Consider the following 26,988-nt stretch of genomic DNA (forward strand, 5'->3'; position numbering starts at 1 on the left):
CGTAGCCAAAGACAATACTAATTATTTGTTACATATAAATATGTATTTCAGTCCTACTTAAGTGGGTCAAAAAAGCTATTAAAGTTCAGCTAATTATACATTTACACACAAAAATACATTTTTGAAACTTTATTTAGTTTGATCTGTTTATATTAATTTCAGACAATTTAGCAGGGTTTTGCCATATTTAGCATTATTGGGTTCCAATACTGGCACATTTATACATGTTTGAAGTGCATTTGACAATTTTACAGCAAATATTTTAGTATTTATGTGTTACTTTAGACATCCGTATTCCAATCCAGTGTTCATATTTTCATAGACCTTTTTTTACACACAATAGCCGCGTTTCCACCGCAGGAACTTTCCCCAGGAACTAGGAACTTTGGGGTGGTACTCGGTGTGTTTCGACCGCGGGAACCAGGGTCTAAATTAAGTTCCAGGTAAATATTTCCCCCTCCAAAAGTCCCTGCTCGCGAGGTAGTACTTTTTCAAAGTTCAGGAACTTTCGGGGGTGGGACTTGGGCGCTGAACATGCTGATTGGTTGAACTCACGCAGCATTTTATTTCAACCAGCATTTTTAAAAGTCTTTTGCGAGGTTCGTTCTGCGTTCAGTAAATATCCGTCTTGCTCTTTCTGTCTGATGGCGCGCGTTCATCTCAGCCATCTCACGGTAAAATCCAAAAATTAATAGCTGATAATAACGTTGTCTTATTTTAAATCTAGCTTTACGAGCTTTCAGAATACGCTTTAGTATCAGTGCTCGTCTCTTTTCCGCCATTTTGTTTATTACCCCTTTAGCAAACCAATACATAACCAGCAAAAGCAGCGCGACTTGAATTTCCTCCATACTTGTTATTGTTGCAGACAGTGTCGCGCAAAAATGATTACTGTCCGCAGTCCTACATCACCGGACTAATTTGCCTAAACTTCACGGTAATTTTGACCGCAGTGGAAACGCAGACAGTAGCAGGTCTGGGGGGAAAAAAGTTCCTGTAAAAAAAGTTCCTGGTACAAATTGTTCCGGGTAATTTCGGTGGAAACGGGGCTAATGTGAATTCACACAACATGTGATTGATTATTTTTTAGTGTCGCCTGCTGTTCTTTTGGATGAGATTGAAGCAGCGGAGGCAGAGGGAAATGATGACCGCATTGAGGGTGTGCTCTGCGGGGCTGTCAAACAGCTGAAGATGAACAGAGCCAAGCCTGACATGACGCTCTACCTCAGCCTCATGTTTCTGGCCAAAATCAAGCCCAATGTCTTTGCCACAGAGGGTGTGATAGAGGTAGATAAAATCCTGTTTTATAGTACTGGAATTTACTGTTGCTGCTGATGACGTGGCTTATTGAATTGAATGTCTTTGATCAGGCTCTCTGCAGTTTGCTCCGCCGTGATGCCTCGATTAACTTTAAGGCCAAGGGGAACAACCTGGTGTCCGTGCTGGCGTGTAACCTGTTGATGGCCGCCTATGAGGAGGATGAAAACTGGCCTGAGATATTTGTCAAAGTAAGTAGTCGATCTGGCCTGCTTTCCTATCTCGCAGTAATCATAGTACTGATGCACTGTCATTGTGGTGTTCTCCAGGTCTACATTGAGGACTCTCTAGGTGAGCGAATCTGGGTGGACAGCTCACACTGTAAAACATTTGTTGATAACATCCAGACTGCCTTCACAACTAAGATGCCTCCTAAGAGTATGCTGCTCCAGACGGAAACAGGTCGGTCAGGAGGCGACCTCAGTGCAGGTTGGTGGTCCTGGACTATTCACAGTCGTGTGTACTAGGTTAGTAAAAAATTGTACTGACTCAAAATACTGTTTTAGGAAACAGCCCTCATCCTTCAACTCCAGATGAAGATGAAGGTCAGACTGAGCTTCTTATTGCTGAAGAGAAACTCAGCCCAGAGGATGATGGACAGATCATGCCCAGGTATGGAACTACAGATACTCAAGACCATGTAGTAGTCTTTAATTAAAGAACTGCATGACATTGAATACTTATGTTGGATATTGCTCATTAAAAGTTGAAAATGATTCATTGATCGGATAAAAATTCACAGTGAAGATTTTTACATTGATAAACGCTAAAAATCCTTTTTAAAAAAATCACAATTTCCTAACATTTCCTTTTTCAATCACAAAGAATCCTAAAAAAAAAAACTCACAATTTCCTCAAAAAAATTTTTTCAACAAGCTTCTCAACTGTTTTAAACATTGATAATGATAAGAAATGTTTCTTGTGCGTAAAATAAGAACATTGGAATGATTTTTGAAGGATCATGTGACACTGAAGACCAAAAATTAGCTTTGCCGTCACAGGAATACATTACATTTTAAAATATATAAAAAGGTTATTTGAAATTGAAATAATATTTCACAATATTACTGTTTTTTTTTTTTTTATCCTTTTCCCCCCAAAAATTTCCAAACTGGAGCTAATATGTTGTATACATTTTTTGTTAAATGTTTACAGAGGATATATAGTTTTATATATAAACGAGTGTCTTAAGTAGCTGATTAAATTTTGCTGTAGTATTTGAAATTGGTATCAAGAATTATGAATTTTCACTGGTACTGAAATGTTGGTGTTTTCACAACAATATCAGGGTTTTTCCTGGGTCAAAAATGGTCTTCGGTGGTGGCTGACAGACATGGTCATCCACACATACACAGTAAAAAGTACCCTACCCACTTGATCTGCGATCGCAATACTGACAATAAATTTAAAATAAATTCAAAGAAACAGTTTGTAATTTTTGCTTATCTTATTTCGATACCTTGATTTTTGTTTCTTTTGTTCCTCATTTTTACACTATTTACAAATAATTGTTTTGGTATATAACCATATCAATATTAAAAAATAGTATAAAAAAAATAACAAATAGCCTAATTTTCTGCCATATACAATTTCTTAAAATTATCAGCTAGCTAATAACTTTGTTCTGGTTTCACCTCACTCCAGTCTAAACTAAATGATTTTAGGCTATCTATTTACTACACATTGTCAACAGAAATAAGCTGAAAGACTGTGGATAATTCAAACTAATTCTTACTATCCACTCTTGCTAAATTGGGTGAGCACACTTGTGTTCTCATTTCAGAGGAGTTCTGAGTAAATTATTAAACTGATTCGTGAGTTCAGTGTTGGACAGTTCAGTTGTTCTAACCAGTCGTTAAAATGATTCGGTTCAAAGGAGTCATTAGGTCGCGAATCGGACACCAGCAGACGCTTTGTGTGTGAATCCCGTCTGTTAGAACATCGCGAAAGATTTGTCAACACACAGAAAACACTTCATAACTGGATAGGATTTGTTTCCCGTTTATTGAAAGTATGGTTTATGTCAGCTGGTCGGTGAAGAGTTAGCGTTTTTTGAGCGCAATTCACATCCAGCGGTAGTTCAAGGAAAAAAATGTCCGAATCCACCACGTGCAACATGGATTCGTTCTTCCGACCTTTTGATTAACGTGATATGTGATATATTAAAATGCTAAAACGGTGCTTATTTTGAAGACCGAGAGCGTGCGCGCGGGGTAGGGCTCTCCACTCAATCTCTCTGCGTCCGCGCGGGGTAGGGCTCTCCGCTCGTTCTCTCTGTCATCAGTTAACATGCGCCGATCACAAGCGCAGTAGATCTACATCACTCATAAATCACAATAACTGATCAAATAAGACTTTGGCGGGGCAAAAATTTGTTTTGGCGGCCGCCAAAAAATTTGCAATGTAGGAAAAACCCTGCAATATGCTCAGGTATTTACATATTGCAAATAATTTTACGAAGCTGTAACTTGTAGCATGGGTATTTGGATGTGACCATTATCTGCTTCTGCTCCAGGTATGAAGAGCTGGCTGAAAGTGTGGAGGAGTACGTGTTGGATGTTTTGAAGGACCAGCTGAACCGCCGGCAGCCCATGGACAACGTGTCCAGGAACCTTTTGCGCCTTCTCACGGCCACCTGTGGTTTTAAAGAGGTCCGACTGATGGCCGTGCAGAGACTCGAGATGTGGTTACAGAATCCCAAGGTACAACAAGGTGGACAAAAGAGAGGAAGTGTCTTTGTCTGAGAGTATGAAACCACATATCTAAAGGTTTGTTCTTGTTTGATGCTTTTCCAGCTGACTCGGCCTGCACAGGATCTTCTCATGTCTCTGTGCATGAACTGTAATACACACGGCTCTGACGACATGGAGGTCATCTCGAACCTCATCAAGATCCGCCTCAAACCTAAAGTTCTTCTCAACCACTACATGCTGTGTGTCAGGTCTGCATTACACCTTCAAATCTGAACTCTCGGGTTATACTCCACAAAATTATATGGTAGTACTTTAAAGTCAAGGGGTGTAACGGTACACAAAAACGATGGTTCGGTACGTACAGTACTAGGGAAGTTAAAGCTACACTGTGTAACTTTTTTAGTTTATTCTTAGCTAAAAACACTTAGTTCTTTCAAAAATATGTGCTCATTAAAGGGTTAGTTCACCCAAAAATGAAAATTCTGTCATTAATTACTTACCCTCATGTCGTTCGACACCCGTAAGACCTCCGTTCATCTTCAGAACACAAAAAAGATATTTTAGTTGAAATCTGATGGCTCTGAAAGGCCATTGGCACAATGCACGGTACACTCTCAAGACCCTTAAAAGGTACTAAAGACGTTGTTACAAAGTCCATCTCACTACAGTGGTTCTACAATAACTTCATGAATCGGCGAGAATAGTTTTTGTGCGCAAAAAAACCCCTAAATAACGACTTATAGTGATGACGATTTCAAAACATGGCATCATGAAGCTTCGAAGCGTTATGAATCTGTGAGTCGAATCATGATTCGGATCGCGTGTCAAACCGCCAAACTGCTGAATCGACTCACTGATTCATAACGCTTTGAAGCTTCATGATGCCATGTTTTGAAATCGTCATAACTATATAAGTCGTTATTTAGGGTTTTTTTGCGCACAAAAACTATTCTTGTCACTCCATAAAGTTATTGTAGAACCACTGTAGTGAGATGGACTTTGTAACGACGTCTTTAGTACCTTTTAAGGGTCTTGAGAGTGTACCGTGCATTGTGCCAATGGAGGCCTTTTAGAGCCATCAGATTTCAACTAAAATATCTTCATTTGTGTTCCGAAGATGAACGGAGGTCTTACGGGTGTCGAACGACATGAGGGTAAGTAATTAATGACAGAATTTTCATTTTTGGGTGAACTAACCCTTTAATATATATTTACTTCTTTCAAGTAATAAAGTATTCTCGTAAGTTTATAATATGCCATTGAAAATACATACAGGTAATGGGTTCGAATGTGGGTCGCCATGTTGCCCCTCCATCTTGAAAGTACATCAGCCAAAGAGGGACATACCCGTGAATTCAAGCTTCGCCTTTCGCGTTTTAACACTCGATTGCACAGTGTCGAATGTGGACGAGGTCAAACTGGAAGCCATATTAATCTTGGACTAAATCGGCCACCGTAGGAGTTAAAACTAAATCGGAATTGATAGGAAGAGAAACTAATATTCACTGGATGGTCATATAACCTTTTAACCGCTAGGTGGGGGAAAATATCACACAGTGTAGCTTTAACGATTAATCGATGATCGATGATCGTGTACATGCTGATCAAAAACAGACATCAGGAAAAATTAAGCAAGCGCGTGCTAAATGCCTCAAGTGCTAAATGCCTCAAGTGCTAAATGCCTCAAGTGCTAAATGCTTTTTTGATTTGATGTACCTTTTTGTATTTTTCATGTTCTGCAGGGAACTTCTGAATGCTCACAGAGATAATCTGGGCACCATGGTGAAGTTTGTGATCTTTAACGAGTTGTCAAATGCCAGAAATCCCAATAATATGCAAGTCCTCCATACAGTTTTGCAACATAGCCCAGAGCAGGCACCCAAGGTGATTTTTCTACCAACATGGTTGGCCTCATGCACAATAACTGTAATATATGTCGTTTTCTCAGGCAAGTGTCTCTGTTAGTTTTGCTCATACTTGTTTTCAAGAGTTCCAACCCATAGTATCAAACTTTGATATGTTCAAGTTGTGGCATGAACATCACGTATATTTTTTCAGCCCTGTTGTTTTGTTTTGTCCCTAGTTTTTGGCAATGGTGTTCCAGGACTTGCTGACCAATAAGGATGACTACCTGCGGGCATCGCGGGCCTTGCTTAGGGAAATCATTAAACAGACCAAACATGAGATCAACTTCCAGTCCTTCTGTTTAGGCCTCATGCAAGAGAGGAAAGAGGCTAGTTACGTGGACATGGAGTTTAAAGTGAGGACTACATAGATCTATTTGTTATGTGTAGTTTCTTAAAAGAAAATCTGTTTTGATGTATCGCCTGTACATTCATCTCAGGAGCGTTTTGTCATCCAAGTGACGGATCTCTTGACGGTGTCCATGATGTTGGGGATTACGGCTCAGGTCAAAGAGGCCGGCATTGCGTGGGACAAAGGAGAGAAGAAGAGTAAGATGTTTTATACTCCTAGTGCCTCATATCCAAGGGCCTGTTTACACCTGGTTACTTCATGTGTTTTTACTGATCGGATAGCTATCTGATTTGTTAAAACGGTTCCATTTACACTTGGCCACATAAATGTGTCTCCGCAAAACGAATATATATATCCGATCTTCAATCCCCGCGCTATATGCAAATTTAACGGAGTCCACGTCAATAAAAACAAAAGATATGAGCTGCATTTTATTTATCATCAGCTAATATCAAGACCAAAGGCCGCACTAGGAGAGAGAGCGGCAACTGCACTGGTAAGATAATTTTGTCTCACTACTTTTAATGAAGATGATTGTGTGTTGAGCGTCTGCGACTTGCTTTCAGTTTTATTTGCTGCAGGTTGCGCGTTGGCTTGCTGAAGAGATACTCAGCTACTCATCTGCGGCAATGCGTGTTGCAGTAGCGCTGTCATATCTGGCTATAACACGTCATATAGCCTATAACGTGCTCTCACACTTTTAATTTTTTTTTTTAACCATTTTGGGAGGAGTAAAATTTACATATGTGGTTTCAACAATCAGATGCATTTACACTTGTCCAGTTTTGTTAGTCTCAGACCACCTCCTGAAGTGGTTTGAGTGATCGGATTTAAATCCGTCTCGAAAGCATTTCGGAGGGCATTTACACCTGGTCTTTTCATGATCGGAAGTGACCAGGTGTAAACAGACCCCAGCATTTAAAACTGTTTCTATGAAAATGAGGTTGCAAATGTGTCTGTATTTCAGATCTGGAAGCACTGAGGTCCTTTCAGAACCAGATCGCTGCCATTCAGAGAGATGCTGTGTGGTGGCTGCACTCCGTGGTTCCCACCATCAGTAAAGTGGGACCTAAAGACTATGTGCACTGGTATGGATCAGAGGGATGTAGGACTAGTTTTGTTATTGTTAAAGGCAGATTTTGGGGTTAAAATAATAAAAAAAAAAACAGTTTTCCGAGCTTGATTAAATAAATGCTTTGTTTATAATGAGAAGGACATTTTTAAGCTATGAAACATGCAGGATGTTAAATTTGTCTTATATGGATTTTTCATGTCATGACCCCTTTAAAATGTCAATAGTCCTACTCGGACTGTAATTGTTTCTTGTGGGGTCGTAAGGTATTTTCATCATTTACTGGGGCTAGTCTCTGATTTTTATTGCCGTCCGAATCCAGAATGTCTGTTTTTCTCCCACCACCCGCGTAAAAATCCCCGGCCAAATTACCTACTGTTTTTTGACAAACATTAAGATCATGTGGTAATTTAATTGCCGTCTGAATCCACATCTCTGAGTTTTCAAGAATATATCACTTCAAAATTCACTGTTTTTATCCTTTTTACGTACGGTTGCATTTTAAAGATCTAGACTTTTAATACTGAAATGCTGGCAAGTATTTACAAGAGCAATATATTTCATCACCACTCAAACATTTTTATGAAATGGGCCGTTAGTACGGCAGCAATTATAAATGTTAAAATATCCAAGCAGCATTATGTTTACCTCATGTGAATAATAGGCTGTATTCTCTTATTTCCGCTCATTTCCATGTGACACCCTTTATTTTGAGAGAAAATACAAGACAGAAAACCATTTTAACCATAATGTGCGTCTATGCATCTTCCTATTTTTAAACAGATTTAAATAATTAAATAATAATTAGGATATTATTTTTCTTTTATTAAATTAAATATGCATTTATTCTTATTATACTAAGCATATGACATTTTATTTACAGCATACAATCATGTTATTGACCATGAGGGCAGCACGTTCCCAGGTGCACAGGATCACAAAACTCGCTCCTCCACCGTGAATAAATCACCATCCGAATGCACAAGTTTTGGCATGCAAATTTATTTTCACGGACTTCCACGTGAGAATCAATTACCGTCCGAATAGGGCTAATGACAAACAAACATTTCATGACCATTTAACACCTTTGTTGGAACCTTTAAATTAAACGGTCACTTGTAAGACCTTACACTTGTAAGGTCACTTGTAAGACCCTGCTTGTAAGACCTTTGCCTACAGCAGATTTTACTGATTGTTTTGTTGTGTTTCAACAGTCTTCACAAGGTGCTTTTCACAGAGCAGCCTGAGACCTATTACAAATGGGACAACTGGCCACCTGAGAGTGACAGAAAGTGAGATAAAATCTCTGATTGCACATCATACAGAAAGTATGTCTTTTTCTTAATAGATGCTAAAGCATATCTCCTGTTTGTTAGTTTCTTTCTCCGGCTGTGCTCTGAGGTTCCTCTGCTGGAGGACACTCTGATGCGCATCTTGGTGATCGGTCTCTCTCGTGATTTGCCCCTGGGCCCAGCTGACGCCATGGAGCTGGCCGATCATCTGGTGAAAAGAGCTGCGGGAGTTCAGTGTGACGGTAATACAGCGCTCCTTGATAGAGGAAAGTTTGTGCAGTACACTCACATTTCAATCATTCAAAAAAAGCTCAGACATTCTAGTAGTGGTCTGGTCTGTTTTTAAAGCTGGCCATGTAATGAAGTTTGTCTTCCTACATCATCAACTGTAGATTTGGAAGTGTTGCGAGTCGAGAGGATCCAGCTCATTGATGCTGTGCTGAACCTTTGCACCTACCATCACCCAGAGAACATCCAGCTTCCTGCAGGGTACGGCTTTTACCTTTCACCGAGTTTATTCCCTGCTGTTTTTCACTTCTGTTTTATTATGCAGTGATTCAGCTTTATATTGCCAAATAATTATTGGGTTGTCACAGACTAGTTGCATTGAAAGTTTAAGCTACACTGCGGTCTGTCCGCTCCTGGAATCTGTTACTCTAATTGTGGGTTGTTTATTCTTCTGAGAGGTGAAATGCTTTATTAAATGTTCCATTTTAGGTATCAACCGCCAAATTTGGCCATATCAACTCTTTACTGGAAGGCCTGGCTCCTGCTGCTTGTGGTGGCAGCATTCAACCCACAGAAAATCGGTGAGGCCAGATATGATGCAATACTTGCCTTTCATAATAACATCTCATTAGGACGCCATTATATCGCTGTCAATGATGGTTTCAGGGTTGGCAGCGTGGGATGGTTACCCCACTCTGAAAATGCTCATGGAGATGGTTATGACAAAGTAAGTGTTCTGTATATTGTGTGGAAATGTGTTTTTTTGAATATTTCAGCGCTTGACACTTTATTTTGCTCTCTTCTCAGTAACTACTCCTACCCTCCGTGCACGGTGGCCGACGAAGAGACCAAAACAGAGATGATCAATCGAGAGCTGCAGAGCTCTCAGAAGGAGCGGCAGGAGATCCTGGCCTTTGAGAGCCACCTTGCAGCCGCCTCCACCAAGCAAACCATAACCGAGAACAACAGCCTTCTGCTTTCCCAGCTCACCAGCCTGGACCCCAAGTATGACTTCCGGTTTGTCACTGCAGCGATAATCCAGTGTGTTTTTTTTTTTAAGAAACTGACCCTGTCTTTTATCAGGGGACCCCCACGTAGGCCACCTCCTCTTGTCCTGGATCAAGTGAAAACTCTAAACCAGTCTTTGCGCCTGGGCCATTTGCTCTGCCGCAGCCGCAACCCTGACTTCCTGCTCAATATCATCCAGAGACAAGTAAACACTTTCATATAGTGTTCTTTATAAAGAGCGTTTAAGGAACTCGCTAAATGTCAAATTTCCCCCGTCCAGGCCTCCTCTCAGTCTATGCCGTGGCTGGCTGATCTTGTTCAGTCCAGCGAAGGGTCGTTGGATGTGCTGCCTGTTCAGTGCCTGTGTGAATTCCTCCTCCACGATGCCGCTGATGACGCCTCTTCCATTGATGATGAGGAGGAAGGAGAGAGCAAAGAGCAGAGAGCGAAGAAAAGACAGGTAAAGCTCAGCCTCGATCTCCCATTTCTGTTGTCTTCTCAAGGGGCCATATTTTTTGTCTTTTTTTCCCCCCAAGGTCATGTAATGTTGTCTTAAACCAAAGTTTGGTTTTACATGACCATTTTTCCAATCCCTGCTGTAGTAGATTTGTTAGGGTGGGCCAAGCTGCTGAATACAGTCAGGTCCATAAATATTGGGACATCGACACAATTCTAATCTTTTTGGCTCTATACACCACCACAATGGATTTGAAATGAAACAAATGTGCTTTAACTGCAGACTTTTAGCTTTAATTTGAGGGTATTTACATCCAAATCAGGTGAACGATGTAGGAATTACAATAGTTTGTATATGTGCCTCCTACTTTTTAAGGGACCAAAAGTAATGGGACAATTGGCTGCTCAGCTGTTCCATGGCCAGGTGTGTGTTATTCCCTCATTATCCCATTTACAAGTAGCAGATAAAAGGTCCAGAGTTCATTTCAAGTGTGCTATTTGCATTTGGAAACTGTTGCTGTCAACTCTCAAAATGAGATCCAAAGAGCTGTCACTATCAGTGAAGCAAGCCATCATTAGGCTGAAAAAATAAAACAAACCCATCAGAGAGATAGGAAAAACTTTAGGTGTGGCCAAATCAACTGTTTGGAACATCCTTAAAAAGACAGAACGCACAGGTGAGCTCCGCAACACCAAAAGACCCGGAAGACCACGGAAAACAACTGTGGTGGATGACCGAAGAATTCTTTCCCTGGTGAAGAAAACACCCTTCACAACAGTTGACAACAGATCAAGAACACTCTCCAGGAGTAAGGTGCATGTGTGTCAAAGTCAACAATCAAGAGAAGACTTCACCAGAGTGAATACAGAGGGTTCACCACAAGATGTAAACCATTGGTGAGCCTCAAAAACAGGAAGGCCAGATTAGAGTTTGCCAAACAACATCTAAAAAAAGCCTTCACGGTTCTGGAACAACATCCTATGGACCGATGAGACCAAGATCAACTTGTACCAGAGTGCTGGGAAGAGAAGAGTATGGAGAAGGAAAGGAACTGCTCATGATCCAAAGCATACCCAGGGCTCCAGAGTGCGACTAAATGGTCGCATTTTGCGACTAAAATTTGAGAGTGTGTGACTGAATTTTACATCCAGTCGCACATGTGCGACCAGTAAATTTGCCTGCTGTCGGTACTGGAGAAATTAAGAAAATACACTTACTAATTATAATTGATAGACGTTATGTCTGGCAAATTCTATCTTTACCAGCCGTTTCTATATGAGAGAGAATATTAAACCATTTGTCCGTGATGCATTTTTGCCATTCGCAATCCAGAAGAGAGAAAGCGAGCGAGCTCTCACGTGGAGCTACAGCGAACACAACACCACAGTCAGCTTTAATGAGTGACGATGGCCAAGAACTAAACAAAAGTTTAGTCTGCTTAAACTTTAGGGATGTGCTGTGATATTAATCTAATTTTATTTTCGATTTTGGCTTCCACCAAGAATTATAAAAAGATGGTATGAGGTAAAACTATTCCTATAGCCGTGTTCAGTCGAGCGCGACATCCTTCCCTTCACAGCCTTGCGCTGTCATTTCTCCTTAAACCTAAACTAAACGTCAGATTCAATGATTGTTGTAAACTGCAGTCTCTACTGTTGCTAAACTGCGGGATGTGTTTGATAATAAAGAGCTATTAAATGCACAATAATCCGCGCAAGGGACGCTGTTTCCACCTTCAAGGCGGCTTATGTGTGTGTGCTGCGAAATGGACCGACTTGCACTTAATATTTTAGGCTTCGTGTGCGCGTCTAAACCATCAAATAAACATCAAATAGCCGGTGTCAAAATGACCGGATTGGAGAGTAGTTATTTTAACAGTTCATATCTTAAATGGGCGTAAATAGTTTGGAGAAATAGGAGAATATGATATTATTAGTTCTACTTTTGATCCATCTTAAAGGGGCAGCGTCTAATAAACCTGCTGACGATTGAGCCATTAATTCGAATTGAACAAAAGGCAAATAGAAAATATTCACATCTCTTGAATTAATAACTTTAGCTTTTATAAGCATTAATCTATCAATTTATACAGTGAAAACTATGCAGTGTTATTTTACATTTCATTACTTTATTAGATTTCTTTGTAGGTTTGTTCTTTACTGTAATATAAATGTTAGCAGACCTTCCGAATGCCTGCACACTGGTCCATTTACAAATAGATGTTTTATATTTTTGTTCAAACTTTGCGGTTTCTTTTGCTATAGATATTTTACTTTTCAGATTATAAAGCCATGTTAATTATGTTCTTAATTATGTTTTTTTTTATATATATATAAAAAAAAAAAAGTATAATAAAAAGAACCGGTAAGAATACTGTTAAAGTACCGGATCGATAAGCAGTATCGCTAAGAGTAGTAATACCATTAAAACCTTAACGATACCGATCCCTATTAGTAATACAGTGGAAATTAGTAGATTTGGTTAGCATGTTGATTTACGATGTGTGCGCCCCTAAAATTTCTGGTTGTGCCCCTAAAATTTTCTGTTGGGGGCCACTGTGCTCCTAGTGAAAAAAGTTAGTCTGGAGCCCTGATACCACCTCATCAGTGAAGCATGGTGGTGGTAGTGTCATGGCGTGGGCATGTATGGCTGCCAATGGAACTGGTTCTCTTGTATTATTGATGATGTGACTGCTGACAAAAGCAGCAGGATGAATTCTGAAGTGTTTCGGGCAATATTATCTGCTCATATTCAGCCAAATGCTTCAGAACTCATTGGACGGCGCTTCACAGTGCAGATGGACAATGACCCGAAGCATACTGCGAAAGACACCAAAGAGTTTTTTAAGGGAAAGAAGTGGAATGTTATGCAATGGCCAAGTCAATCACCTGACCTGAATCCGATTGAACATGCATTTCACTTGCTGAAGACAAGACTGAAGGGAAAATGCCCCAAGAACAAGCAGGAAGACAGAACAAGACAGTTGCAGTAGAGGCCTGGCAGAGCATCACCAGGGATGAAATCCAAGGATTTGCAACCAAGAAGTGAAAGTTTGATTTTTGATTGTTAATCTGTCCCTGGGCGGCAGTGGTTCAGTGGTTCATGTAGGTTGTCTACAAACTGGAAGGTTGGTGGTTCGATCCCCGGTTCCACCTGACCAAGTGTCGAGGTGTCCATGAGCAAGACACCTAACCCCAGCTGCTCCCGACGAGCTGGATGGCGCCTTGCATGGCTGACACCGCCGTCGGTGTGTGAATGGGTGAATGTGAGGCAATGTGTAAAGCGCTTTGGATGGCCATTGGTCTGTTAAAAAGCGCTATATAAATGCAGTCAATTTACCATTTACCATTTACCATTACTTTTGGTCCCTTAAAGTGGGAGGCACATATACAAACTGTTGTAATTCCTACACCGTTCACCTGATTTGGATGTAAATACCATCAAATTAAAGCTAAAAGTCTGCAGTTGAAGCATTTCAAATCCATTGTGGTGGTGTATAGAGCCAAAAAGATTCAAATTGTGTCGATGTCCCAATATTTATGGACCTGACTGTATATACACTACCATTAGAAAGTTTGGAGCCAGTAAGATTTTTAAGAAATTAACTTTTATCAACAAGGATGTGTTAAATTGATTAAAAGCTACAGTAAAGACGGTTATAATCTTACAAAAGATACGATTTCTAATAAATGCTGTTCTTTTGAACTTTCTATTCATCAAAGAATCCTGAGAAGAAGAAAAAAACCTATTACGGTTTCCACCAAAGTATTAAGCTCAGCAACACAACTGTTTTTAACATTGATGATAATAATAAATGTTTCTTGAGAAGTAATTCAGCATATTAGAATGATTAGAAGGATCATGTGACACTGAAGACGGGAGTAATGATGCTGAAAATTCAGCTTTGCCCTCACAGGAATAAATTACATTTTAAAATATATTCAAATAGAAAAATAGTTGTTTTAAATTGTTACAGTATTTTCTAATATTATTGTTTTTTACTGTATTTTCCCCTCCTCATGTTTCACATCAGAGGCAGCAGAAACAGAGGCAGCTTCTTGGGCGGCTGCAGGACCTCCTGCTGGGTCCTAAGGCTGATGAACAGACCACATGCGAGGTCTTGGACTACTTCCTGCGCCGTCTCAGTTCTTCTCAGGTGGCCTCTAGAGTGCTGGCCATGAAGGTGCGAAGTTAATTAACTGTCCACCAGTGCTTGGTTCTTTTATACACTTTAATAAAGTGGTTGATTGTGATGTGTGCATCAGGGTTTGTCTCTGGTGCTGACGGAGGGAGGATTAAGAGATGGAGAGGATCAGCTCATGGACGAGGACTCCAGAGATGCAGAGTTACTGCCAGGCTACCAGTGGCTTCTTCAGGACCTCCCCAAACTACCTCTGTTTGACAGTGTGAGAGGCTTGACGGCCAGCGCATTACAGCAGGTCAGTAGGTCAACCTACACAGTTACAAGAATATCAATATCTGTCACTTGATCAGCTTATGTTTGTGTGGTTTTCCTTTCTTTGTCAGGCCATTCACATGGAGTCAGATCCTCAAACCATCAGTGCATACCTGATTTATCTATCCCAGAATGCACCAGTGGAGGAGCAGTCCCTCCACAATGACCTGGCCTTGGTTAGTCTAAACCTACAGCTTTTTATCTGTCTGGAAGAAAGCTCTAGTTTAACCTGTTTCTTCTCTCCTCTGGCGTTTCCTCTCTTCTCAGGATGTGGCTCGCCTGATAGTGGAACGCTCCACTATAATGAACTGCCTGTTCGCCAAGCACTCCTGCAGGCCCGAGTCTGACGCCGTTCTCTCCGCTCTGATCTCCATCTTCTCTGCCTACATCCGTCGTATGAGGAAGACAAAAGAGGGAGAGGATCTCTACAGCTGGGTAAGGAATGATTAACTGGACTGGAAATTCACATTACTGCTTGCTTGTGCACATGATTAAAGACCAAATATTAAACATCACAGTCAGAGTCTCAGGATCAAGTGTTCCTGCGATGGACTACAGGAGAAACAGCCACCATGCACATTCTGGTAGTCCATGCTATGGTCATCCTGCTCACGCTGGGACCTCCCAAAGGTGAGGGTCTCCTCTGTTGCAGTTTGTGGTGATTTGGTTCTGCCTGTACTTGTAGTAACATCTACTGTGATTGTGGTTTTTAGGGGAAAGTGAGTTCTATATACTGCTGGATATTTGGTTTCCTGATAAAAAGCCCCTACCTACTGCATTCCTGGTTGACACGTCTGAGGAGGCCCTTCTTTTGCCAGATTGGCTGAAATTAAGAATGATCCGATCTGAGGTCTCCCGATTGGTCGATGCAGGTATAGATATCTTGTATTTAGGAATAGTAAATGCCAATGTTGCATTTATTTGATTAAAATTACAGTAAAAACAGTAATATTGTGAAATATTATTACAATGCGAAGAATATATTATATTATTATAATATTTTAATATATTTAATCTATTTTAAAATGTAATTTAGTCCTGTGCTGCCAAGCTCAATTTTCAGCATCATTACTCTAGTCTTCAGTATCACATGATCCTTCAGAAATTGTTCTAATATGCTGATTTGATGGCCAAGAAACATTTCTGACTATTATCAATGTTGAAAACAGTTGTTATGCTTAATATTTTTGTGAAAACCCTTATAAAATGTTCAAGATTCTTTGATTTAATGGAAAGTTCAAAAGAACACAATTCATTGGAATTAGAAATATTTTGTAACATTATAAATGTCTTTACTCTAACTTAAAGACATCTTTGCTGAATAAAGTATTAATTTGTCAAAAAACGTATTTCTGACCCCAAACTTTTATAAAGCTTTATTTCTATAGCACTTTATACAATACCGATTGTTTCAAGGCAGTTTCACAGTAATAAACATTGAAATAACAAATCAATGATGCAAAATCAATTTTTGTTATAAGCAGCTCTAAAAAGACAATAGAATAATTATTCACCTCAATTCAGTTCAGTGTTGAGTTCACATATAACCAGGGCTTAAAAACGGAAAAAAATATCAATCGGTTCACTCCGAGCAAAATTCGATATTATAGCGTTTCCGTTTTTGCATTCCTCAATAAACATTACTGTTCCGAAAACGGTTTGATATGAAAAAATACCGGTTAATAACGTTATTTTTATTTAGCCTATACTTTAAACAAATATGTATAAATAGACTTATTTTCACTCAATAATAATATGACGCATGGTAATTAAACTTGAATATTTATTTCATAACATTTTTAAAACCAGAAATACATGCATTAATTACAAAGCATAAAACCAGTTTTAATGGAGTGTTAGACAATCTAAAGTGGCCCTCTTATGCCGAATTATTTTCAGAAGAGTGATAACATTCTTTGTACATAACTTTTTTTCAACATGACTTGTTTTAAAAATTGCATGAATAAAGAATAAATAAACTGGATAACCATTGCTCTTTTAATGCACCGTCAACTGCTAATTTCAAAGCAAACACTGCGCAACACGTCCTTGCATCACATAATCAAATTCAGTCAACTAATAAAGCTTGATCATTTAATGCAATATAACATACCATTTAATACGAAGCATCAACCGTCTATATAGAAAACATTGACCTGTCCTGTATTGGCAATCTGAAAGACTATAGGAAAAATGTTTGATAGATGCTAGTAGCCTACTTGGATAGGCTTAAACGGAATCCATAAACTAACCTAAATCAGTCTATTTGAGTTTAAAGTCCTTCCTGCCTATTTAAACGTTCGAAAAGAATGTCCTCCAATACCTGCACATTCATAGTAGACCTCAGCGGGGAAAGAAATGTACTTGAGGCATGAAAATGCGCGCTCACACTGACTTGCGTACCGGTAGATTCATATGACTGGTGCGCGTGCATTTCACTCACGCTTGATCCGTCAACGTCACATGCCGTACTACTCAATTCATTATTGGTCACTGCCAAATTAAAATATTAAAGAGAACGATAAAATAACGTTATTAACCGGTTAATGGTCATTTCAAATTAACGTTTCTGTTCAGAACGATTCAAATTGATTTTGATTTCGTTTCCGTTTTTGTTCCTCTTAAAATTTCGTTCGTTTCCGGTTTTCGTTTTCGTTCCTTGAACCGGTTCAGAGCCCTGCATATAACTGTCACTATTCAGTTCAAGTTTTGTTTCTTATCCAGTAGTGTCAGTGCAGTCAAATCGATAATATTACTGAATATTAAGTGTTTTTTAAACCCAGACATCACTTAGTTCATAAACTAAGATTTGTGTACAAGTCCGAATGGGTTTCTCTGTCATTTGCAGCCCTACAGGATCTGGAGCCCCAGCAGCTGCTGTTGTTCGTCCAGTCCTTCGGGATCCCCGTCTCCAGCATGAGCAAACTGCTGCAGTATCTGGACCAGGCCGTGTCCCATGATCCCCAGTCACTGGAGCAGAACATCATGGACAAGAGTGAGGATCTTTCATTTGGTGTACTCTGTTCTCCCAGCATTCAGTGTGTGTGTGAAATTATGCTAACATCATGGATGTTTTTACCTGTTAGACTACATGGCTCATCTAGTGGAAGTCCAGCATGAGAGAGGAGCCACGGGAGGACACACGTTTCACAGTTTACTCAGTGCTTCACTTCCTTCACGGAGAGGTCAGGATCGAATGCCTTACACCAAGGGTTCAGTCAGCACTAATTAATGGTGCTGTTTTACTCAAGTTTGAGTTACTGCACAGAATTATTCAATTCTGTACTAATGAGTCCTTTGCTAATCTGATGTGTCACAGACAGCTCAGAGTTGAGCAGGGCTAAGGTTACCGTTGAAACGCCCCATGGCTCCGTAAAGATGAGAGCAGTTAGTCAGGTGCCAGTTATCGGCCCAGAGGATGATCTCACTGGGATCCTACTACAGGTACGACATCTCACTTTGATCTACTTATGCTGCTTTTTTAGAGGGGTTCTTTCCCCTGCTGAGATTTGATTCTACCATGTTATTAATAGGGATGCACCGGTTGACCGGCCAAAAACCGGTTTTCTTTGTATTTTTCTGCCGATTTATCCGGAAGTGCGCCCGCGTGCACATACGCCTATATTGCAATCATTCGCGAACATGTCACTAGTGTGTTACAAACGGAAACTGGAGAACTGAGGAAGAGCCGCTTTCCTGCGCGAGCCTACCTCTCCGCGCCCTGCACAAGTGCAGATAGTGAGCGTTTGTTCAGCTCAGCTTCATCTGCTCACACAACGCGTCTGCTAATGTCTGATTCGTGAAACAATGACTCCTTTGAACCGAATCATTTTAACGACTGGTTAGAACAACTGATCCGTCCAACACTTGAACTAACGAACCAGTTTATTAATTTACTCAGAACTCCTCTGAAATGAGAACACAAGTGTGCTTACCCAATTCAGCAAGAGTGAATAGTAAGAATTAATTTAATCATCCACAGTCATTCAGCTTATTTATGTTGACAATGTGTAGTGAAATATAATTTAGTTTAGACTGGAGTGAGGTGAGACCAGAACAAAGTTGTTAGCTAGCTGATAATTTTACTAAATTGTATATGGTAGAAAATTAGGCTATTTATTAATTTTTCATGCTACTTTTTAATAATGATATGATTATACCAAAACAATTATCATTAAATAGTGTAAAAATGAGGATCAAAAGAAACAAACATCAAGGTAGAGCTCATACATAATATCAGATGTCAAAATAAGATAAGCAAAAATTACAAAAGTTTCTTTGCATTTATTTTACATGTATTGTCAGTATTGCGCTCACAGATCACGTAGGTAGAGGACTTTACTGTGTGTGTGGATGACCATGTCTGTCAGAAACCACCGAAGACCATTTTTGACCCAGGAGAAACCCTGCTATAGGATGATCATTTTTATTTGGTAACACTTTAGAATAATGGTCATTAGTTAATATTGGTTAACTAAATTAGTTAACATTAACTAATAATGAACTGCACTTATAAAGCGTTTATTAATTTTGTTAATGTTAATTTCAACATTTACTAATGCATTATTAAAATCTTGTTAACATTAGTTAATGCAGTGTGAACGAACATGAACAAACCATGAACAGCTGTATTTATATTAACTAATGCTAACAAAGATGAACAAATACAGTAACAAATGTACTGCTCATGGTTAGTTCATGTTAGTTAATACATTAACTAATGTTAACTAATGACCATTATTCTAAAGTGTTACCTTTTATTTTACCTTAATTACATTGACTTAATTTGATTTAAAAAGCACCTTCTTAGTTTTTTTTCGTTGCACTAAACATTATTTGATTTAACATTTTGGAACAATTATATACTTTGGTTTTATTTAATTTCACTGGTAAAGACTTTTTTTCTGTACACTGAATTTAAAAACAAATGCTGATTTAAGTAACATCTTTGTTTGGATTGCAGAATATGCAGTTGTTGCCTTTAATTTCACCTTTCAGTCTTTTAATTTTCAATTAAATTTCTTGTTAATTTCAAATTGCGGACTTGTTTTCATTAGCCAAAAGCCAATTTAGCCTGTTAAATACCAAATAAACATCTTGTTCATGTATACTTTCATTCTTTTATTGTGTAAAAAAAAAATCGGAAATCGGTATCGGAATCGGCCAGTTTTCTTGAAAAAAATCGGTATCGGAATCGGCCATGTAAAATCATGATCGGTGCATCACTAGTTATTAATAATAATATAATAATCTTTTCGGAGCTGTGGCACAGCTGCATGTGCTTCTGACATGTTCAGTCCTGTTCACATTCTTTCTCTCTAATTTCCTGGTCACTTTTTATTAAGGTTGAGTATTGCCAACTACCTCATGACATGATGATGTAGATTTTTTTTAGATGAATATAGATTTTGTTGTTGGTTTAAAGGAATGGTTCACTCAAAAACACTTCACACTATATTGATTGAATTGGCCCAGCCTTAGTGTACATACAGTGCATCTGGAAAGTATTCACAGCGGTTTACTTTTTCCACATTTTGTAATGTTACAGCCTTATTCAAAAATGGATTCAATTTATATATTTTTTTCCTCAATTCTACAAAAAAAAATACCCCATAATGACAACGTGAAAAAAGTTTGTTTGAAATCTTTGCAAATGTATTAAAAATAAAAAACGAGAAAAATCACATGCACATAAGTATTCACAGGCTTTGCTCAATACTTTGTTGAAGCACCTTTGCCACCAATTCCAGTCTTTTTGAGTTTGATGCTACAAGCTTGGCACACCTATCTTTGCACAGCCATTTTCAGATCTTTCCAGAGATGTTCAAGTCTGGGCTCTGGCTGGGCCACTCGAGGACATTCACAGAGTTGTCCCATAGCCACTCCTTTGATATCTTGGCTGTGTGCTTAGGGTCGTTATCCTTTTGGAAGATGAACCTTCGCCCCAGTCTGAGGTCCAGAGCGCTCTGGAGTAGGTGTTCATCAAGAATGTCTCTGTACATTGCTGCATTCATCTTTCCCTCGATCCTGACTAGTCTCCCAGTTCCTGCTGCTGAAAAACAACCCCACAGCATGATGCTGCCACCACCATGCTTCACTGTAGAGATGATATTGGCCAGATGATGAGCGGTGCCTGGTTTCCTCCAGACATGATGCTTGTCATTCAGGGCAAAGAGTTCAATCTCTTTCATCAGACCAGAGAATTTTGTTAATCATGGTCTGAGAGTCCTTCAGGTGCCTTTTGGCAAACTCCAGGCGGGCTGTCATGTGCCATCTGGCCACTCTATGATACAGGCCTGATTGATGGAGAGCTGCAGAGATGGTTGTTCTTCTGGAAGATTCTCCTCTCTCCACAGATAAACACTGGAGCCCTGTCAGATTGACCATCGGGTTCTTGGTCACCTCCCTGACTAAGGCCCTTCTCCCCTGATCGCTCAGTTTGACCGGGTGGCCAGCTCAAGGAAGAGTCCTGGTGGTTCCAAACTTTTTCCATTTACGGATGATGGAAGCCACGGTGGTCATCTGGACCTTTAATGCTGCAGAAATCTTTCTTTACCCTTCCCCAGATCTGTGCCTCGATACAATCCTGTCTCTGAGGTCTACTGACAATTCCTTGGACTTCATGGCTTGATTTGTGCTCTGACATGCACGGTTAACTGTGGGATCTTATATAGACAGGTGTGTGCCTTTCCAAATCATGTCCAATCAATTTTACCACAGGTTGACTCCAATAAAGTTGTAGAAACATCTGAAGGATGATCAGCGGAAACAGGATGCACCTGAGCTCAATTTTGAGTGTCATGGCAAAGGCTGTGAATGTATTTGTGATTGTCTTTTAAAAAAAAATATATATATATTTTTTTATAAATTTGCAAAGATTTCAAACAAACTTATTTCATGTTGTCATTATGGGGTATTATTTGTAGAATTGAGGAGAAAAATAATGAATTTAATCAATTTTGGAATAAGGCATAACATAACAAAATTGTGGAAAAAGTGAAGAGCTGTGAATACTTTCTGGATGCACTGTATCAATTAAAAGGAAAAAATAGATATATAAATTGTGGTAACTTTATTAAATTGATGTGGTAAAATAATTTTTAAGAGTATAAGTTTAGATCTTTATTACAGTGATGATGACTATTCTCTTTCCCCATCTAGCTCTTCCCTCTGAAGGTGGATCCTCGCTGGCCTCCGCCCCCAGTCCGGCCATTGTCATTAGCTCTGCAGCAGACCCTGGCCCAGGAGGTTCTGCGGGCACGGCAGGGTCACATCCAGCAGGGTGGTGCTGCCGGACGACTCCTACAAGCCTTAGCAGCCCTTCTAAACTCTGCCCACGCTGGAGCCCTGGTCATGGCAATGCACCACAGCCATACGATCTCCTGTCCTCTACTGCGCCAACTCCATCTTTACCAGGCACTTAACCTACTCATACCTAAATATTCACTATCTTCACTGGTATTTCCTTTTGCTTGCTCACTCTATCTACTTCTCTTTTTTTCTCCTCTAGCGGTCGGTGAGTCAAGACGTTGGCTTCTCATCACTGTTCTTCAACGGTGTTGTGCAGATGTTGACGTGGTTGGAGAACTCAGCGGTAGAGACGGGGCCACTCCACAGCCTGCTGAAATCTCTGGCAGCTCAGTACTCTCACAAACATCGCATCGCAGATGGTGAGTCACTCCTTTTCCGGAATCTTAACTGTGCAGGTACACATTCTCAAGCACATATTCAAACTGACAACAGAACAAGCTGAATCAGGTCAGAAAATACAGTCAGTTGATAGTTTTTAGTCCTTGCATGCTCTCCTGGTGTATCGACCGTGTCCTGTGTTATCAGTTCGTACAGGATTTCTGCACTTGGCGGAAGCGCTGGCGTACAGACGAGACTCTGAAGTGGCAGCAAGGGGCATTATTGCCTCTCTGAGAGCTGGAGAAAAATGCAACGCTGAACCTGAACTCATACGAAAAGGTATTTAAGCAGTACGAATCAATGAATCAAATTTTCTGTGATCTTTTAAAATGAAAGAGATCATTGTACTGTGAAAACGTACTAAAACATTTAGAAATCAAAGCTTCCTCCTGAATCCAAAGAGAGCATTTATTGAATCTAAGCTGCCAAAACTGCCCTTTCCAAACTAAAAATGTCAACGATTCTTCTGTGTTTGGAGGAAGTAGATTAGATATTATTATCCCTAAATATCTGAGGAACTGAAGTCAAAATGAAGGAGAGTTTGACAAACCCTGTGATGTTCCTGGCTGTGTGTAACACCTGCTGGTCTGCACATGAAATATATACTGTCCCTTAAAGTTGCGAACAGAAGTAGCAACTGATCTTTTCGTCCATACTGTGATATACATCCAAGTGGAACGGATTATTGAAAAATAAACAAATGTAGGACGGGACTTGATTTAATCCATTGGTTGTTGATTTGATCGAGGCAGATCTAAATGTCAGTTTACAGTTGATTGTAAGAAAGGGGTGGGGTTTAAGTAGATTAAATGATTGGAGAAGTTGATTATACGTCACCAGAGAGAAGTCTGTTGTTTCACTGGAAGATTGAGTTTTAAGAATTAAAAATTAAAAGGTGAACCCTTTTGTTTTTATAAAAATGCATGAATGAATCATTCACAATAAGATTTAGAAAATAGAAAGAATTTTCTTGCTAGCTTTAAGCATTCTCACAACTTTTACCCAGTCCAAAAAGAGCATTTAAAACTAAGTTGCTAAATCACTATTTCACTATGTTATTATTATTTCTTAATATCATTGTCCCCCAAAGTTTTTTTCCAGAATGTTCGCTTTGGCAAGCAATTTCGAACTCCCGAAATGAGCATTGAACAAACTTTGTTTTGGCCTGATTTTGATTCGAAATGATGTCGCACCAATTTGTTCTTCAATTTCCTTTAAGGCATTCACACAGTTTATTATAAATAAGTTGATAAACATATTATGTGTCAACTGCCTAGTTTTATTGCAGTGTGACTTACTTCCTCATGTGAGATCGTATGATATAATCCCTTGAATGTTTTGTGTGGCCTACATTACACAGCACTTATCTGTGTATGATGTTATTAACTGTAATTATAGCTCCTCTAGGAACCACGTGGTGCACTCTTACAGCAAACGCATGCTTTGGAAAATAATATTTTTGAACTAGGGTCCAAAGGAGTTAGAGGCAGTTACAGGCAGTTAAGTTTCTGTGTGTTGGGGTTGAAGTGTTTGCCAGCATTAGTCAGTCTCTCCGGAGGGCAGCGTTTGACTCATGCACCAGCATCACCACTCATGCTGTCCTTAATATTTCTCTTCATGATAACAACCTCACCAAAACAAAAACAACCTCACACAGGGCCACACATCCACTCCAGGGCTTGTTTACGTCCAGCGATGGCTCCAAACACGAAAGTTAGTGTGGTGAGGCTGAAGTCCTAGAGACACAGGGTTACTTAGAAGCAAAGCGTGTGGTAGTTCTCATTTTTGCGATGTGGGATTGGCTGCAATGGGTTATTTATTTTTTTGGACCTGTGTGTGTTTCACGGACTGCGGATGTTATAAAACAAAAACCTTGTGTGCCTTAGTGTTGCAGGGCCTCATGGAGGTGAAGTCTCCATATCTAGAGGAGCTGTTGTCCCTTCTTATGACCATTGGTACGGAGAACGGAACCCCAGGAAACACAGCGGGCCCCGTTGCCATGGTGATCTCTCTGCTGCTACAGGAAACAGAGGAACGAGGGGTGAAAATAGAGGTGGATTCCAAAATGTAAGCGCACCATGAGTCACTCTACGCTGCCTCATCACAGATTTCCTTACTGTGTGCTGGTGATACTGTTTCTAGGTGGGGAAGGAAAAATAAAAGGATTAAAATTGGGCTAACACTTTTTGTTTTTATCCCTGTCGAACAGCAAAAGTTACCATAGTAAGTCACAGTGAGACCAAATATGCATCATGCGTAGTGACTCCATGATGTAAAGTAGTGTTTCACAACTTTTTGGGGGGATTTTGTAAAGCCTCAAGTACCCCTTCATTAACAGCAAACCAGAAATGTGTTCCTTTAACCCATATTATACTGGGGGGAAAAATCCCGTTCATAACATTTCAAGTTCATAACATAATCAAGATCATAACATATGTAAGTATACTACCGGCCGCAAGTTTGGAATAATTGATGTTTTCTTTTTTTAAACAAGTGTCTTGTGCTCACCAAGGCTGCATTTATTTTATCAACAAAAGTAAACAGTAATATTGTGAAATATTATTTCAATTTGAAATATTTTCTATTTTAAAATATAATTTATTCCTGTGATGGCAAAGTGGATTTTCAGCATCATTTTTCCATCCTTCAGAAATCATTCTAATATGCTAATTTGTTGCCCAATAATTATCAATCAATTAGTATTATTGTTCAAATATTAAAAGTGCTTAATATGTTTGTGGAAACAGTGGCACATTCTTCAAGGTCAAAAGAACAGCATTTATTTGAAATTGAAATCTATAAAACAAATATCTTTACTGACACTTTTGATCAGTTTAATGCATCCTTGCTGAATAAAAGTATTGTGTATATAATATAATATAATATAATATAATATAATATAATATAATATAATATAATATAATATAATATAATATAATATAATATAATATAATATTTAAATCTTACTTATCACAAACTTTTGAATGGTAGTGTATCAGGGTTTCCACAAAAATATTAAGCAGAACAACTGTTTTCAACACAATAATTTTTCAACACACACATAATATTAAGAAATGTTTCTTGAGCATCAAATCATCATATTAGAATGATTTCTGGAGGATCATGTGACACTGAAGACTGGAGTAATGATGCTGAAAATGTAGCTTTGCCTTCACAGGAATAAATTACATTTTATAATGTATTCAAATTGAAAAGTTATTATTAATTGTAATACAATTTCATAATATTACGGTTTTCTTTTGGGGTAATTTTCTGTATCAAATAAATGCATTCTTGGTGAGCAGAGGAGACTTCTTTACAAAACATAAAAAATCATTAACAAAACATTTAAATGGTAGACTTAATTAGTGTATTATTTATTTGCTGGAAATTTGTGTATTTTCTGGGTTGATGACGGGTTTGTGTCCTCCCTGGCAGCACTGAGTCAAAGAAGCCTGGCTCATGTTCAGGGCTTTTGGTCGACTGGCTGGAGTTGCTTGATCCAGAGGTGACCTCTGTGTGTTCAGATCTTCAGCAGAAGCTGCTTTTTGCTCAGAACAAGGTAAAATAGTTTCTCTCTCTAAACTGATAATGTGGGTGTGGCTACAAATTTAGATACGTACATATGAGGGAAAAGCATGTAAACGTCTTCCTCTCTGTTAGAGAAATCAGAAAATAATAAGCGTACAGCTAATATTCCTCTTTTTTTTCTTCTTAAATATAAAATACAGGCTAGTTCAATTACATAAATAATTTCAATGTTTTATGGCACAAGTAGTTTATTCATTCTCTCATAAGCAGTATTTGGGGGTAAACCATTACAAGTAATGCACAGTACGAAATCAGATTACTTTTTTTCTTGTAAAAAGTAAACGAATACATTAATTTATACATTTACACATTAACATTTATATTCAAATTTATTTATTAGGATAAACCCCTTGAGATGCACCATCTCGTTTTCGAGGGGGTCCTAAAATACATCACAACCATCACAAAATAATCAAATAAACAAAAATACAGTTATACATAGCAATATTTAGACAGACCACAAACAAACGCACAAAAAAAAAAAAAAAAAAATTGAGTTTGAGCACAATTGGACATTACTTTTTGGTTTAATTAATTTGCTTAAAACATTTTTTTAATCTACTGAATTTAAATTCTCTCTTGTCTCCATAATGTAGACACTTAGACTTGTGCACTCATGTATGTGCAGGAACAGACAAAAAGTACAAAATTAACTAAACACTTTCAACTTTCAATAAAAAGAGTTGAACAGTAGCTAATATAACCCGTAATGTTCAGAGATTTGTTTGGCGTAGATAGTAATAATGTAGTCAAGACCACCTAATCCGAGACCAAGACCAATGTGTGTTGAGACCAAGAAAAGACCAGGACCAAGTCAGGGTGAGACTGAGTCAAGACAAAGACCAGACCAGCACTCCTTAAATTTACATTAACACCTGAGAAATGACTTATAATAAATATAATTAGAATAAGACACTATATAGAGCTGT

The 26,988-nt window shown here is 39.0% G+C and overlaps 1 protein-coding gene across 4 annotated transcripts in view; it reads left to right on the forward strand.

Annotated features, from left to right (window-relative positions):
* The window catches only part of ints1 (integrator complex subunit 1), a 43,203-nt gene that overhangs the window by 1,682 nt on the left and 14,533 nt on the right, over positions 1 to 26,988 (forward strand). For 2 of the 4 annotated variants that reach the window (XM_079831304.1, XM_079831306.1), the window contains exons 4-36: positions 1,091 to 1,287; positions 1,371 to 1,508; positions 1,587 to 1,746; positions 1,824 to 1,929; positions 3,833 to 4,019; positions 4,113 to 4,258; positions 5,753 to 5,894; positions 6,094 to 6,270; positions 6,355 to 6,463; positions 6,712 to 6,762; positions 7,234 to 7,354; positions 8,553 to 8,630; positions 8,715 to 8,894; positions 9,021 to 9,119; positions 9,348 to 9,439; positions 9,525 to 9,585; positions 9,666 to 9,863; positions 9,942 to 10,071; positions 10,147 to 10,326; positions 14,357 to 14,506; positions 14,589 to 14,762; positions 14,851 to 14,955; positions 15,047 to 15,214; positions 15,298 to 15,409; positions 15,493 to 15,651; positions 17,628 to 17,774; positions 17,866 to 17,964; positions 18,099 to 18,223; positions 21,941 to 22,195; positions 22,290 to 22,449; positions 22,616 to 22,747; positions 24,355 to 24,535; positions 25,907 to 26,030. In XM_079831304.1, coding sequence (XP_079687430.1) covers positions 1,091 to 1,287; positions 1,371 to 1,508; positions 1,587 to 1,746; positions 1,824 to 1,929; positions 3,833 to 4,019; positions 4,113 to 4,258; positions 5,753 to 5,894; positions 6,094 to 6,270; positions 6,355 to 6,463; positions 6,712 to 6,762; positions 7,234 to 7,354; positions 8,553 to 8,630; positions 8,715 to 8,894; positions 9,021 to 9,119; positions 9,348 to 9,439; positions 9,525 to 9,585; positions 9,666 to 9,863; positions 9,942 to 10,071; positions 10,147 to 10,326; positions 14,357 to 14,506; positions 14,589 to 14,762; positions 14,851 to 14,955; positions 15,047 to 15,214; positions 15,298 to 15,409; positions 15,493 to 15,651; positions 17,628 to 17,774; positions 17,866 to 17,964; positions 18,099 to 18,223; positions 21,941 to 22,195; positions 22,290 to 22,449; positions 22,616 to 22,747; positions 24,355 to 24,535; positions 25,907 to 26,030 — 4,643 coding nt within the window. The remainder of the gene's footprint in view (positions 1 to 1,090; positions 1,288 to 1,370; positions 1,509 to 1,586; positions 1,747 to 1,823; positions 1,930 to 3,832; positions 4,020 to 4,112; positions 4,259 to 5,752; positions 5,895 to 6,093; positions 6,271 to 6,354; positions 6,464 to 6,711; positions 6,763 to 7,233; positions 7,355 to 8,552; positions 8,631 to 8,714; positions 8,895 to 9,020; positions 9,120 to 9,347; positions 9,440 to 9,524; positions 9,586 to 9,665; positions 9,864 to 9,941; positions 10,072 to 10,146; positions 10,327 to 14,356; positions 14,507 to 14,588; positions 14,763 to 14,850; positions 14,956 to 15,046; positions 15,215 to 15,297; positions 15,410 to 15,492; positions 15,652 to 17,627; positions 17,775 to 17,865; positions 17,965 to 18,098; positions 18,224 to 21,940; positions 22,196 to 22,289; positions 22,450 to 22,615; positions 22,748 to 24,354; positions 24,536 to 25,906; positions 26,031 to 26,988) is intronic. The other 2 variants (XM_079831305.1, XM_079831307.1) reach the window with 2 other exon arrangements.

The sequence above is a fragment of the Gobio gobio genome, assembly GCF_949357685.1.
Source record: "Gobio gobio genome assembly, chromosome: 1".
Classification (NCBI taxonomy): domain Eukaryota; kingdom Metazoa; phylum Chordata; class Actinopteri; order Cypriniformes; family Gobionidae; genus Gobio; species Gobio gobio.